Source organism: Rhinoraja longicauda, chromosome 7 (assembly GCF_053455715.1).
Source record: "Rhinoraja longicauda isolate Sanriku21f chromosome 7, sRhiLon1.1, whole genome shotgun sequence".
NCBI classification, from domain to species: domain Eukaryota; kingdom Metazoa; phylum Chordata; class Chondrichthyes; order Rajiformes; family Arhynchobatidae; genus Rhinoraja; species Rhinoraja longicauda.
In genome coordinates, this window is record NC_135959.1 from 69,814,626 (window position 1) to 69,827,679 (window position 13,054).

The window sequence follows — 13,054 nt, forward strand, 5'->3', positions numbered from 1 at the left end:
ATACTTGTTTGCACCTTTCAATCATCTATGACAAATCTATCCCTCAGGAGTCATTCCTATCCAGGGGCTCTCCTAATTCTTCCACGTCCATCACTGCTTTCCAAACAAAAGCCTCTCAATTGTCTTTTTCAAATCTTAATCTTCCTCTTAATTCTTTCCACTTAAGTCTCCTTTCCATCAAATGTCTGTTCTCATTTATACAATCCAAATTCTTTTGGTACTAAATAATACCATTTAATATGTTACAACTGTTCTTCAGAGATTATTATTCCAAATTAAATGAATTGAATTAAATACTTCCAAGTGTAAAAAAAACATTTAACTTTATTGTTGGATTGCCTCAGAGATCTATCATAAGTCTCACAAAGTTGTCAGAGAAGCACTTAGCTACTGTAAATAAAAAGGCAGTCATTTGGCAACCTCTTTTTATTCAACACTCCAGATGAGAAGGACCTGAAACTCTGGAGATCGAGAGCCTCAATGGTATTTTGAGATGAGTATTGCATTTCTAGCCTTCTCACAGTCAGCAGCTTAGATTAAAAAAATAGATTTATTATATTTAGCTCTTAACAAATTTACACCTGCAAAGGAAATTAATAAATTAAGAGTTAATTTGCGTAGTTTCACTTCAGTGATAGATTACTTACTTCAGGCAATGTTAGGGCAGTGATGTAGTGCTGATTATTACTTAATCCTACAGTTGTTCCTTGTTGAATGGCCCTGTTTCAAATTTTACGCCAGACATGGCTGCTTTCCATGTAGCTTGGACAAGACAAAGTATCCGATTTCTTCAATAAGAATGTTTTTCAAAAAATGTCCTTAAATAGGCAATGATCGCAGCAGACAGCAGAAATCTTCACTAAGCCAAGAGTTCAATCAACCCTACCCAGTAGCACAGTCAAAGAATAAGAAGTTATTTGCATTTGGTGCGGATTTTTATCTTGAGATTTTAACAATGGCTGGGTTAAGAGTGCAACCAAAATGATTCAAGATGCTTAGAAATCACAGAAAAATTGACAATAATATGACAAATCGTTGAAGCGAAGTAGGTAAACAGTGGGAAGGGTGGTAAAGCAGAACACTTCTGTAAGGTCATGGTAGAGCTACTGCTTTACAGTGCCAGAGACCAGGGTTCGATCCTGACTATGGGTGCTTATCTGCACAGAATTTGTACGTTCTCTCTGTGACCTGCGTGGGTTTTCTCCAAGATCTTTGATTTCCTCTCATGCTCCAAAGACGTACAGGTTTGTAGACTAATTGGCTTGGCAAAATTGTAAATAGTCCCTAGTGTGTGTGTGGAGTAGTGTTAGTGTGCGGGGATCGCTGGTCAGCGTGGACTCAGTGGGCCGAAGGGCCTGTTTCCGCGCTGCATTTCTAAACTAAACTGAACTTTAAAAGATTTAGCTGGAAAATAATTCACAACTTGTATGTAGTTCCAGAAAATTGACGAGAATAGATATTCATAATGTAATATTCACACAGGATGTTTAGCTTTGCAGTGTATTTTCACTTACTTGTATTAAGCAGTATTAAGGTTTTCATGCATAAAAATTCCTCTTGAGTTACTTGAAGATGAATAAATTCTTGTGAGATTTGACGCATTGCTATACACAGATCATACATCGCCGACTTTTGCATTCGTTGCCTAAAAGAGAAAATCACCCAAATAATCTTCAAATAAAATATGCACAAAGCCCCCAACGTTAACCTCCCCCCACATTCATTCCAATGAAAAACTACTTCCAACCACTTGCTTATTCTTCCAGTCAGGGGGATCTGGACCTTTTTAATTAGGTCTCTTAAATCCCCAAGAAATTTAGGGATGCATTGGGCTCCTTTTGTCCAGCTGGCAGTCGTGCATATGTAGAACAAGCCACGTGCACAGTTGCTCTCATGACATAACAATCATTCCCATCCCCATATTTCCTGTGAGGATTTATTCACAAAATGCTGGAGTAACTCAGCGGGTCAGGCAGCATCTCAGGAGAGAAGGAATGGGTGACGTTTCGGGTCGAGACCCTTCTTCAGACTGATCCTGTGAGGATTAGTCAGTGTGCAGAGCTGCCCAGGGTTGCTGAGTGGGAGTGATGGAACTCACCAGCTTGTCACATTTGTTTGACTATGTTAAAGCTGAGTTGGACGTCTTTGGGATTTCAACATTTTTCAAGACTAGAGTGTGGAGAGTTGGGTGGAAGTAGCAGAAAATACCTTTTGAGGTATTTAACTATGCTCCTTTTAAACCTACCCAGACTAATCCAATATCATCAATGTTTCAAGAATGTCAAATGGATGGACTTTTATTGGCTGCATTGATTAAGGTTATGGCCAACAATGATCACAGATCTTTAAAGACTTCATCTGTTCCCTTCCATCTGCGAAACCATTTCAACATTTATTTGGATACCATTGGTCTGTGGAGTCAGGATTTGTACCTTTGAAGACCTGCTACACATTGGTGGAATGGAATTCATTCCAGAGCTAGATAGAGCTCTTAAGGATAGCGGAGTCAGGGGGTATGGGGAGAAGGCAGGAATGGGGTACTGATTGAGAATGATCAGCCATGATCACATTGAATGGCAGTGCTGGCTCAAAGGGTTGAATGGCCTCCTCCTGCACCTATTGTCTATTGTCTATTGTCTATTTCCACTTGTAACTTAGGTATAAATATTTAACCATGGTTGTCCAACAGTAACCGTGAGAAAAGCTATAGAATAAAAAAGCCACAATATTCAATCACATTGCTGACTCCTCTCTCTGGAGGAGATGGAAGAATAACCTGTGATAGAATAGGATGTCTGCTCAACGCTTTGATTTTCCCAGTCATTATCCTAGGTCGGGGGAGTGTTTACCTTTGAAGAAACAAGAGACTGGAATCTGGTGCAAAAAAAAAAGCCACATCGCTTGAGGAACAGTGGGTCAGGCAGCATCTGTGGAGGCAGAGGGACATTTCTGGTGGAGACGCTACATCAGAACTGAGGGTGTAAATGGGAGATGCATGTCGACGTGAAACTGTCCTTTGTTTAGATCCTCCAGTGAATGGTTCAGCGGGAGGTTTTGGGGACCTATTTCTGCACACTCTTGGGTCTGCATCAGAATTAGATTTGCATCCACAGGGACATGATACACTGGATCGGCTTGTATACACTGGAATTTAGAAGGATGAGAGGGGATCTTATTGAAACGTATAAGATTATTAAGGGGTTGGACACGTTAGAGGCAGGAAACATGTTCCCAATGTTCGGGGAGTCCAGAACAAGGGGCCTTATTAAGAATAAGGGGTAGGCCATTTAGAACTGAGATGAGGAAAACCTTTTTCAGTCTGAGAGTTGTGAATCTGTGGAATTCTCTGCCTCAGAAGGCAGTGGAGGCCAATTCTCTGAATGCATTCAAGAGAGAGCTAGATAGAGCTCTTAAGGATAGCGGAGTCAGGGGGTATGGGGAGAAGGCAGGAACGGGGTACTGATTGAGAATGATCAGCCATGATCACATTGAAAGGCGGTGCTGGCTCGAAGGGCGTATTGTCTAATGTCTATTGACCTCATCAAGAAACCAATTAGCATGGAAATGATTATCTTTGGAGATGTAAATAAATTAAATATATCCCAAATCTCATTTTTGAATTATGGTTTAATAATAGCGAAAAAACTCATACTTAAATTGTGGAAAAAGTCTACTCCACCAACACTTAAAATGTGGATTGGTAATATGTTGGAAACAGCACATTTGGAAGAAATGAGACTCCTCCTAATAGAAAAAAAAGACCAATTCTTATCGAGTTGGTCTCCATTTATTGACCTTGTGGAATCATGCGGTGTAATATCAGCATAAAATTAAAAATTCTGGGTTTGGAATCTCCTTTCTGCTTTACTTTCGCACATTTCTTTTTTTTTTTTTTTTTTTTTTTTTTTTTCACTCTATACTCACTAATTTATTCTTTACTCTTCACTACTTCTTTCTTTCTCATTTCTTTTTAAAAAGGAAGTTGTACAAATAATGTTTTAATAATTCTTGGCACCTGTAAAAAGGAACCATTAAAATGTAATGTGCTTACTTCCAAAGAAAATAAAAATAATAAAAAATAAAAAAAAATAAAAAAAAATAAAAAAAAGAAACCAATTAGCACTGCAACACATCAGTCTTTGATTAAATAATAGATGAGTTCAGATCAATTCAGGTCAAATGTTAAGTACGTTCCATTGTAATGCATCAAGGAAACGTTGGATTTGAAGATAAACGTTATTCCAAGGAAGTCTACAGGTGATTTAATGAGGAAGTGACCCCAATGCTGGAACAATTCCACACGTATCAAGAATGGAATTAGCAGTTGCTCAGGTAGGTATCAATTGTTTAGAGAAGGATAACACAGATTTATTAAAGCCGAATCTCATCTAAATAACTGAGGAGGGCTTTAGAGCGAGTAACAGAGATATTAGATGAGAGAAACATTTTTGAAATGCACCCAATGGACTTTCAAAAGCCATTTGGTAAAACGTTAAATGTTACAACCAAGGAAACAATCAGTAGGGAGGTGCCCGAGGAGAGGAGGTGGGCAGGATTACTCAAATTAAATTCCCAGTTTTATCCCCACTTTTAGTGGCAATTTTGTGCTTGATGTTTGTGGTCAGGTCATGACAGAATCACTAAGGTGTCAGTTATAATGTAAATAATTATTCAGCATAATTATTTGGAACTTGCTCCAAGTTTGCTTGTCCCCATCTTGGGTGTTCATTTAATAGGACAATGACTCGTGTAAAGAAACCTTTCTGTGGCTACTTGTTTGAAGTGTTTACTGTACCTCATGGAGACAGAAAGGTTATACAGTATTATTTTCATAATTCTAAAATTACTGTTAATATTTGTCTTGAGGCAATAATGCCATTATTTTAGGCTAGGAAAAAAGATGATTCATCATGTTCTTGGCACCATGAAAAATTTCATAGTGAATGAAATGGAACTCAGAAAGATCATACTGAGTACCTCAGCAGGTCGGGCAGCATCTCGAGAGAGAAGGAATGGGTGACGTTTCGGGTCAAGACCCTTCTTCAGACTGAAGAAGGGTCTCGACCCGAAACGTCACCCATTCCTTCTCTCCCGAGATGCTGCCCGACCTGCTGCGTTACTCCAGCATTTTGTGAATAAATCGATTTGTACCAGCATCTGCAGTTATTTTCTTATACTATAGACAATAGACAATAGACAATAGGTGCAGGAGTAGGCCATTCAGCCCTTCGAGCCAGCACCGCCATTCAATGCGATCATGGCTGATCACTCTCAATCAGTACCCCGTTCCTGCCTTCTCCCCATACCCCCTCACTCCGCTATCCTTAAGAGCTCTATCCAGCTCTCTCTTGAAAGCATCCAACGAACTGGCCTCCACTGCCTTCTGAGGCAGAGAATTCCACACCTTCACCACTCTCTGACTGAAAAAGTTCTTCCTCATCTCCGTTCTAAATGGCCTACCCCTTATTCTTAAACTGTGGCCCCTTGTTCTGGACTCCCCCAACATTGGGAACATGTTTCCTGCCTCTAATGTGTCCAATCCCCTAATTATCATATGTTTCAATAAGATCCCCCCTCATCCTTCTAAATTCCAGTGTATACTGAAGTACCTCATATGTATTCCTCTAAATCTCTGAGGATGACTCCCTCAGCAGAAGGCAGATAACAAACTCTTCTCATCTACAGCAAATTTACCAAAGCAAATTATTCCTGTAATGCTATTGCTATTTTCTTGTAAGTTCAAAGATGCCCTCAGCTATTAAGTTTAGGATTGTATAAGAATGTATTTGTTGCATTTCACTGTCAAAAGTTAACTGATGCATAATTCACCATGGTCAGCATGTCCCATTCATTTCATAATAAGCACAATTTCTAACTAATTCCGTTGCTCTGCTTCTGCAAGTATAAATGGTTTCGAGCTAGAATTTAACCAATCTGAAGCTTATTCTGGATATTCATCACCGGCATGCTTCTCTTGCTGAGAGAAATAAAATGTATTGAAAGAAGTATAAGTTTCTGTAAGAGATTAGTATCATTGAGTGATACATTCAAAACAAGTTGATCAGCAGCGATTCGTAATATTTCCATTTTTAATTCACTCAAAAGATTTGAGTATCGTTAGTATTTATTCACAAAATGCTGGATTTACTCAGCAGGTCAGGCAGCATCTCAGGAGAGAAGGAATGGGTGACGTTTCGGGTCGAGACCCTTCTTCAGACTGATGACAAACTCTGAAGAGTCTGAAGAAGGGTCTCGACCCGAAACGTCACCCATTCCTTCTCTCCTGAGATGCTGCCTGACCTGCTGAGTTACTCCAGCATTTTGTGAATAAACACCTTCGATATGTACCAGCATCTGCAGTTATTTTCTTACACTACCTGTTGCTCCACTGCGATTTCTCCTCAAGGTATGTCCACTTTGAAGAAGTTCTCCTCCTCTCTTCGACGAGAGTTTAGCAACATGCTCTCTCGCTGCTCCCCCTCTGTGATTTCTCCTGCCCTCCTGCTCTACGAAAGATCAGTCTGAAGAAAGGCCTCGAACCGAAACGTCACCCATTCCTTCTCTCCTGAGATGCTGCCTGACCTGCTGAGTTACTCCAGCATTTTGTGAATAAATACCTTCGATTTGTACCAGCATCTGCAGTTATTTTCTTATATTACCCGAATATCGTTAGAAAGGTCATCCTTTATTGCCTGTGAAAAACTAACGGTAAGGCCCCATTTTGAACTAGTGCAGTTCGAGTTACAAATGTATCCCTACATTGTTGCTGGATAAGGACTTCCAAGAATTTGTATGGATGGTAAAGGAGTGATAACTTATTCGGAAATAATTTGAGGTTACTCCTGATATACAAAACACAGTTGCATAGTTTTATCCTGCTAAAATCCTTACTTTATACAATCTTTCTTCGAGGTTCTGTAAGTTCTGCACACATCCTTAAACCACTTTGCTGCTTTCTTGTAGCCGTCCTCTGCTGTGGACGCCATGAATAACATTGTTTCATACACACCCCATAGAATACCATGACCACTTTGTTAAGCATTAAATGGGGAATGGTTGTTGTCGGACCTGCTGAATGTTCAGACTCTATTCCATGCATATATATATATAGTATTTTCTTCCCCTTTCCTACAAGTTGCCTCTTTTTAACACCAATTGGAATTTGGAAAGGCTTACTTTTTTGTCCAAAATTACATTCAATCTTTCTAAAACAGTTTGGCATTTCCATTCATTCAACTTTTCCAAGCAATTTGAAGTGAATGTTTTATTCATAGTTCTATAGTGATAGTACTGTTTGTGCATGCTTCAGAAACCGATTTCAACAAGAAATCAGTTTGGGTTTCTAAAATATGTGCGATATACCGGCACAATGTGGCCATTCAGCCCCAATTGATTGCATTGTGCTAGATCAGGCACACTGTCCGACTGGGCCATGCGTGGTTCCTGTTAGTCAGCCTAGAATTATGTAATCATGCAAGATAAAATAATACCCGGACCCAAGAGATGGAATAGACGCCAAGCTGTGCAGAGATCTTAGCCAGTGAATCCTGAGTTCCATATCAGCCATTACCTCCCACAAGGCTTTGACACAGTTTTTAAAAATCTTCCTGATATCAAAGGCATTTTGCATTAAGATTCAAATATATTAAAATATAAATACTACTTAATAATTAAAACATGCTAAAAATGCCTTAAACACAGTATTAACTAAAGTAAAATATTTTAACCACTTACCTGGGACAGCAACACTATTGAAATGAATGGGTAGTGTAAGAAAATAACTGCAGATGCTGGTACAAATCGAAGGTGTTTATTTCACAAAATGCTGGAGTAACTCAGCAGGTCAGGCAGCATCTCAGGAGAGAAGGAATAGAAACATAGAAAAATAGAAAATAGGTGCAGGAGTAGGCCATTTGGCCCTTCGAGCCTGCATCGCCATTCAATATGATCATGGCTGATCATCCAGCTCAGTAACCTGTACCTGCCTTCTCTCCATAACCCCTGATCCCTTTAGTCACAAGGGCCACATCTAACTCCCTCTTAAATATAGCCAATGAACTGGCCTCAACTACCTTCTGTGGCAGAGAATTCCACAGACTCACCACTCTCCGTGTGAAGAAATGTCTTCTCATCTCGGTCCTAAAAGACTTCCCCCTTATCCTTAAGCTGTGACCCCTGGTTCTGGACTTCCCCAACATTGGGAACAATCTTCCCGCATCTAGCCTCTCCAACCCCAAGAATTTTATATGTTTCTATAAGATCCCCCCTCAGTCTTCTAAATTCCAGCGAGTATAAGCCTAGTCTATCCAGTCTTTCTTCATATGAAAGTCCCGCCATCCCAGGGATCAATCTGGTGAACCTTCTCTGTACTCCCTCTAAGGCTAGAATGTCTTTCCTCAGATTAGGAGACCAAAACTGTACACAATACTCCAGGTGCGGTCTCACCAAGGCCCTGTACAACTGCAGCAGAACCTCCCTGCACCTATACTCAAATCCTCTTGCTATGAATGCTAACTTACCATTTGCGTTCTCTCTTGAGATGCTGCCTGACCTGCTGAGTTACTCCAGCATTTTGTGAAATAAATACCTTTGAAATGAATGGGGGTCACCCTTCTGAAGAAAACTTACCCTGATCCAATGTTGTGGATCAGATGCAAAGTGAATTCAGTTCCTCTGTAGAGCACACTGAATGGGATTTTACATGCACCTACATTTGATCTCCAGGTGAGCCAGACTTCCACACTTGCCTGAGCACCGGCAGAGGTTCGTTGCCATCTGAATCACAAGCAGCTGACTGCCAATGGTTCCTTAGCATGGGGCTTGATTTACTTTACAGCAACAAGATTATTACCACAGACTTCAAAGCATAGCCTGCATTGATTGTGTAAGCTGCAAGTTTCACGATATTGTAATGCCTTTGTAAATATTCATGACCAAATGAGAGGATGCATTTACTCACTCGTTAAAAATCAGATCTGGAGCAAAGTAGAGCATCTTTCCTTTGACGTGTTTATATGATCGCCATCCCATTGCGAATACCATCAGGCCCATCCACGAGTACTGAATGAGGGTCATTTGATCATCTATGTGCAAATTCCGAAATCCTGTAAATACATCAGGCAATGTTACAAAGGAACATCCTTGTTGTTAACTTGATTGGCATGATATATATACATAGTGTGCACAGTACATACATTATCATCATACTTTACCACTTCTCTGAGTGTAACATGTTAAAACTGACAATTTACTCACCTGTAAGTTAAAGCAACTTAATTTATCTAATTAAAGGTCCCTTTGATCTGGGTCTGTATTCCCAAAGGCTGGAATTATGGCTCTTACTCCATTATGAGATCACTTTCAACTGCATCTACCTTATTCTCACCAGAGTCATCAACGACAATTATTTAAACTTGCCTAAAATAGCCTGGTTAGCGGTCATCATTACAAACGAGTGAACTTTTCGCTTATCTCCATCCAAGGGTTTGGAAGCAGAGAGATGCATTGAGTCGTGTCCTTTTCCAACTGAGTAGTTCAGAGGCAGGAAAGCTTTCACATCTGGAAATTCTCACAGGGATGAGCAGAGTATATCTTGTATATCTTCCCAACTATGGACATGTGTGTTCACTGACAGCAATACGTAAGGCACATTCCCTATCACCTGTGCCAGGGCACTGCTGGGTAATAAACCTTTCACGAGTCCCTTTTGCAGAGTCATCATGGTGAACGTGAAAGTAGTCTTCTGTTTGAAAGTTTTGAAGGGAGTGCCGTCAATTGTGGCTCCATTTCGGCCAGCGAAGTAATTGACTCATCAAATTGTAGAAAACAGCTGATGGTGTCATTTCACTTCTGTCTTATGCTTCCAGTTTGTGGTTAGAATTCCACCCAAATCTCTTGAACATATTTAAATGACACTAAGCCTTCGAAATGAGTGATAACCTTTAGAATAGTGTTTGTCGTGCTGAGCAAATAACATGCCCACAATCGCAACAGAGACTACACGTGAGCTCCATACTACTGGGGAAAGGGCTTGCGTTTCTAGAAAATGATCCAAACTGTGATTTCCCATATCTCGAAGTTGCGTCACCTGTGCATCCATCAAAAAATGTGAGTTGAAATAAATGTTGTTTATTTATATACTACTTTTTCGCATAGATTCTGTAAGAAGAAATTTAAATCCATCTCTCAAATTTTTGAGGTAAGCGATTTGTGAATTCTTGAAGGGTGGATTTCCGCAACAGGAATGAGCATAACCCTGGGGTCACCTGTACCTAGGAAGCGTCTTACTTTTAACTGGAAGTGTTGGACCATTTCTTGTTTAAGAAATGCAACTTCCGTGATGATGTTCTCTTTGCCATTTGACTGAAGGTCAAGTAAGGAGCAATGAATCTACCAGGCAGGATCACATGGACAGTAAGACGTTCCTTAAATGGAGTGCGTTATTGGACTAGAACTATGATGATATACAAGGGATTCTATTGCATCTTGCACAAGTGCCCAACCCCTTACTCCTTCCCCCGACCCACCCTGGAACAATTGCACCTTTTAAGTTCCAGTTTTCAAGTATTGGATACCTAAATAACATTGCTTTGATATTAAAAATTTTAAAGCAATCAAATATAATGAAAAAATAAACACGGATTTGACATCAAAATTAAGGTGATTTTTTTTTAGTCCAAATAGATTAAAATAATTATAATTTGTGAATAAGATTATTGATTAACGATGTGTTGTTGCAACAACTGCAGTGAACTAGGATGGCATTAGTATGGTTTTTAGATAGAATCCTTGTGGAAATAACATTGATCTGTGCAGGATGCCAGACACAATGGAAAGCACACTTATGTTGTTGATTTCAGAAGTAGATTTTTGTTAAAATTGTGGAAAAAAGTGACATTTAGTAATTGGGAATGAGGCATGGTGGCAAGTCAGAGTACACGATCCTTAATAATGTGAGAGACTAACTAGAAATTAGCACTAATGTGACTTCAGACTAGATATATAGCATGTGGTGTGTGGCAACATGTAACCATGGAATGACACTGACTAGCTTGGTTGTCACTTTACAGCAAATTGGTATCTCAATTGCAATAGGGTTTGAAATTTTCGTGGCATAAAATTATTTTGCATTTTTGAAGAATTCAGCATATTTTTCAATCATATGGCATGAAAATCAGCCAAACTATATTGCTTTTTCAAAGATTTGAGCAATGGAAAAGAAAGAATCCTTGCACAGAGTCCCCTCCCTCTCACATGGAGGCTACTTCCAAATGACTGAGCTCTTCGTCAGAATTAAAACCAGCATCTGAAACACATTAGGTTTCCATCAACTCCATTTTAGATATATACCCTTTGAAGTGAGGTATTTGGTTTCTAAAGGGAGCCACAATATTCCACTGGAAAGCAGAGTTGAGGGATAGGAAAATGCAGATTGGTAACAACAAAGATTTAACATCATTTTTGACCTTAGTTGCCTCAGCAGTTAGATTTTAAAAGCCAGCCAAACTTAAATAAAACCAATCCAGATGATTTGGTTATGCACATACTGAAAGGAAACCACAGTGCTGTGATTAAGACCTTGACCCAGAGTTAATCTCCAAATGCACACTCAACATGATTGCTACAGAGTAGGTGCTTGCATTGAACATACAGTATCTGCTTCAGAACTCAAACAGGTGCAAAATACGGGTAGTAAGAAGGTCTCCTGTGATCAGTCTTATTTCTGCCTTTGAAATATTAAGATCCATAACAAAGGAGTGATCTCATTGACCCAGTACAATGACCCAAACTTTACTGGATTCACATATCTCATGGTTTATTATTGTTCTACAGTCATTTCCATCGTACCTTTGCTCAGGGAAGTAAATTGCACCATTTAGCGCACTGCCATTTTTATAACCTTTTCCAGGGCATCCTGCAAAGTCTTCCAAACATTTGAAGAATCAACCGAATATATAGAAATGGCCAATGAATCTCCTATCTTAACCGTTTGCCTTCCTGTTGTTCTGAGGGCAGATACAGACAAAGCAAAACATTGCACCCATTTAGGGCTTATTTGTGCCTCATTATACTTCACATATCACGAATTGCATTGAAAGGCAGTCGCTTTGCGCACAGAAAAAGAGTTGGGCAAACAGAAAAAGAGTTGGGCAAAGAGTGTTGAGGTAAAGGAGCAGTCAATTTGCTTCTGTTATTGATAATTGTGAGAGGAATGTTGGCAATCAACCCTCAGTTCATGGAACAGTACCACTTTTCCATTCAATTCAACATGCAGATGGGCTCTGGGTTTCAACATCTTATCCAGAGAATGGTCATTCCAACAGTTTGATGTTGCCTTTTCTCTGCTCTGCACTGAAGCATTAACCTTCCATTCAGAATGATATAATTTGACGCACAAAGCATCATGTGTTGTGGAAGAGCATATCGTCAATGGCTATAAATAGACGTCTACAAAATGGGCTCCAGCAACAAATGGACACGTATCATCCTAAGAATTTGCATCGTGAAACATAGAGAATAGATTTTGAAGTCACCCCTAATCAATAAAGTATAGACAGGCTCCAACTCTGAACACATGCCTGTGAAAACCTGTCATTATGGGGCTAACATGTTGAATGGAGATAGAGATGGATGCTATACAAGGAGCCTAGGACCAGGGTAAGAGAAATTAGCATTGGTTAGGACATAAATTGTGAATATAATGGCTTTCTGATTCAGATGGGACTAGTTTTCTCTTCTCCCTCATAGGCAGTAATTTGGTACTATGGATCTATAGTACAAAAAAAATGGCAGCTGGAGTGTGATTTTGTTCGTCAGATAGTGGGCTTTCAACTGTAAATTAAAATTTATCCCAATGGACGTGGAGATCAGTGAGGAACAGGATTAAAGATGTCACCACTGAAAATCTGAATATCAGGAGGACGAGTAATTTACTAGACTGAGGTCATAGCTGAGATCAATGTCGTCACAATCTCTATTTTCCAGATTAAAACAACCCTGACATAGCCATGCATTCAAAGAGGATAAATGAGTTCGTAACAAAATAGGGTCAGCT

At 39.6% G+C, this 13,054-nt stretch overlaps 1 protein-coding gene across 2 annotated transcripts in view; it reads right to left on the reverse strand.

Annotated features, from left to right (window-relative positions):
- The window catches only part of LOC144595372 (progesterone receptor-like), a 283,603-nt gene that overhangs the window by 31,046 nt on the left and 239,503 nt on the right, over positions 1-13,054 (reverse strand). For both annotated transcript variants that reach the window (XM_078402823.1, XM_078402822.1), the window contains 2 exons: positions 8,960-9,104; positions 1,515-1,645 (listed from right to left, as the gene is read on the reverse strand). In XM_078402823.1, the coding sequence (XP_078258949.1) occupies positions 1,515-1,645; positions 8,960-9,104 (276 nt within the window). The remainder of the gene's footprint in view (positions 1-1,514; positions 1,646-8,959; positions 9,105-13,054) is intronic.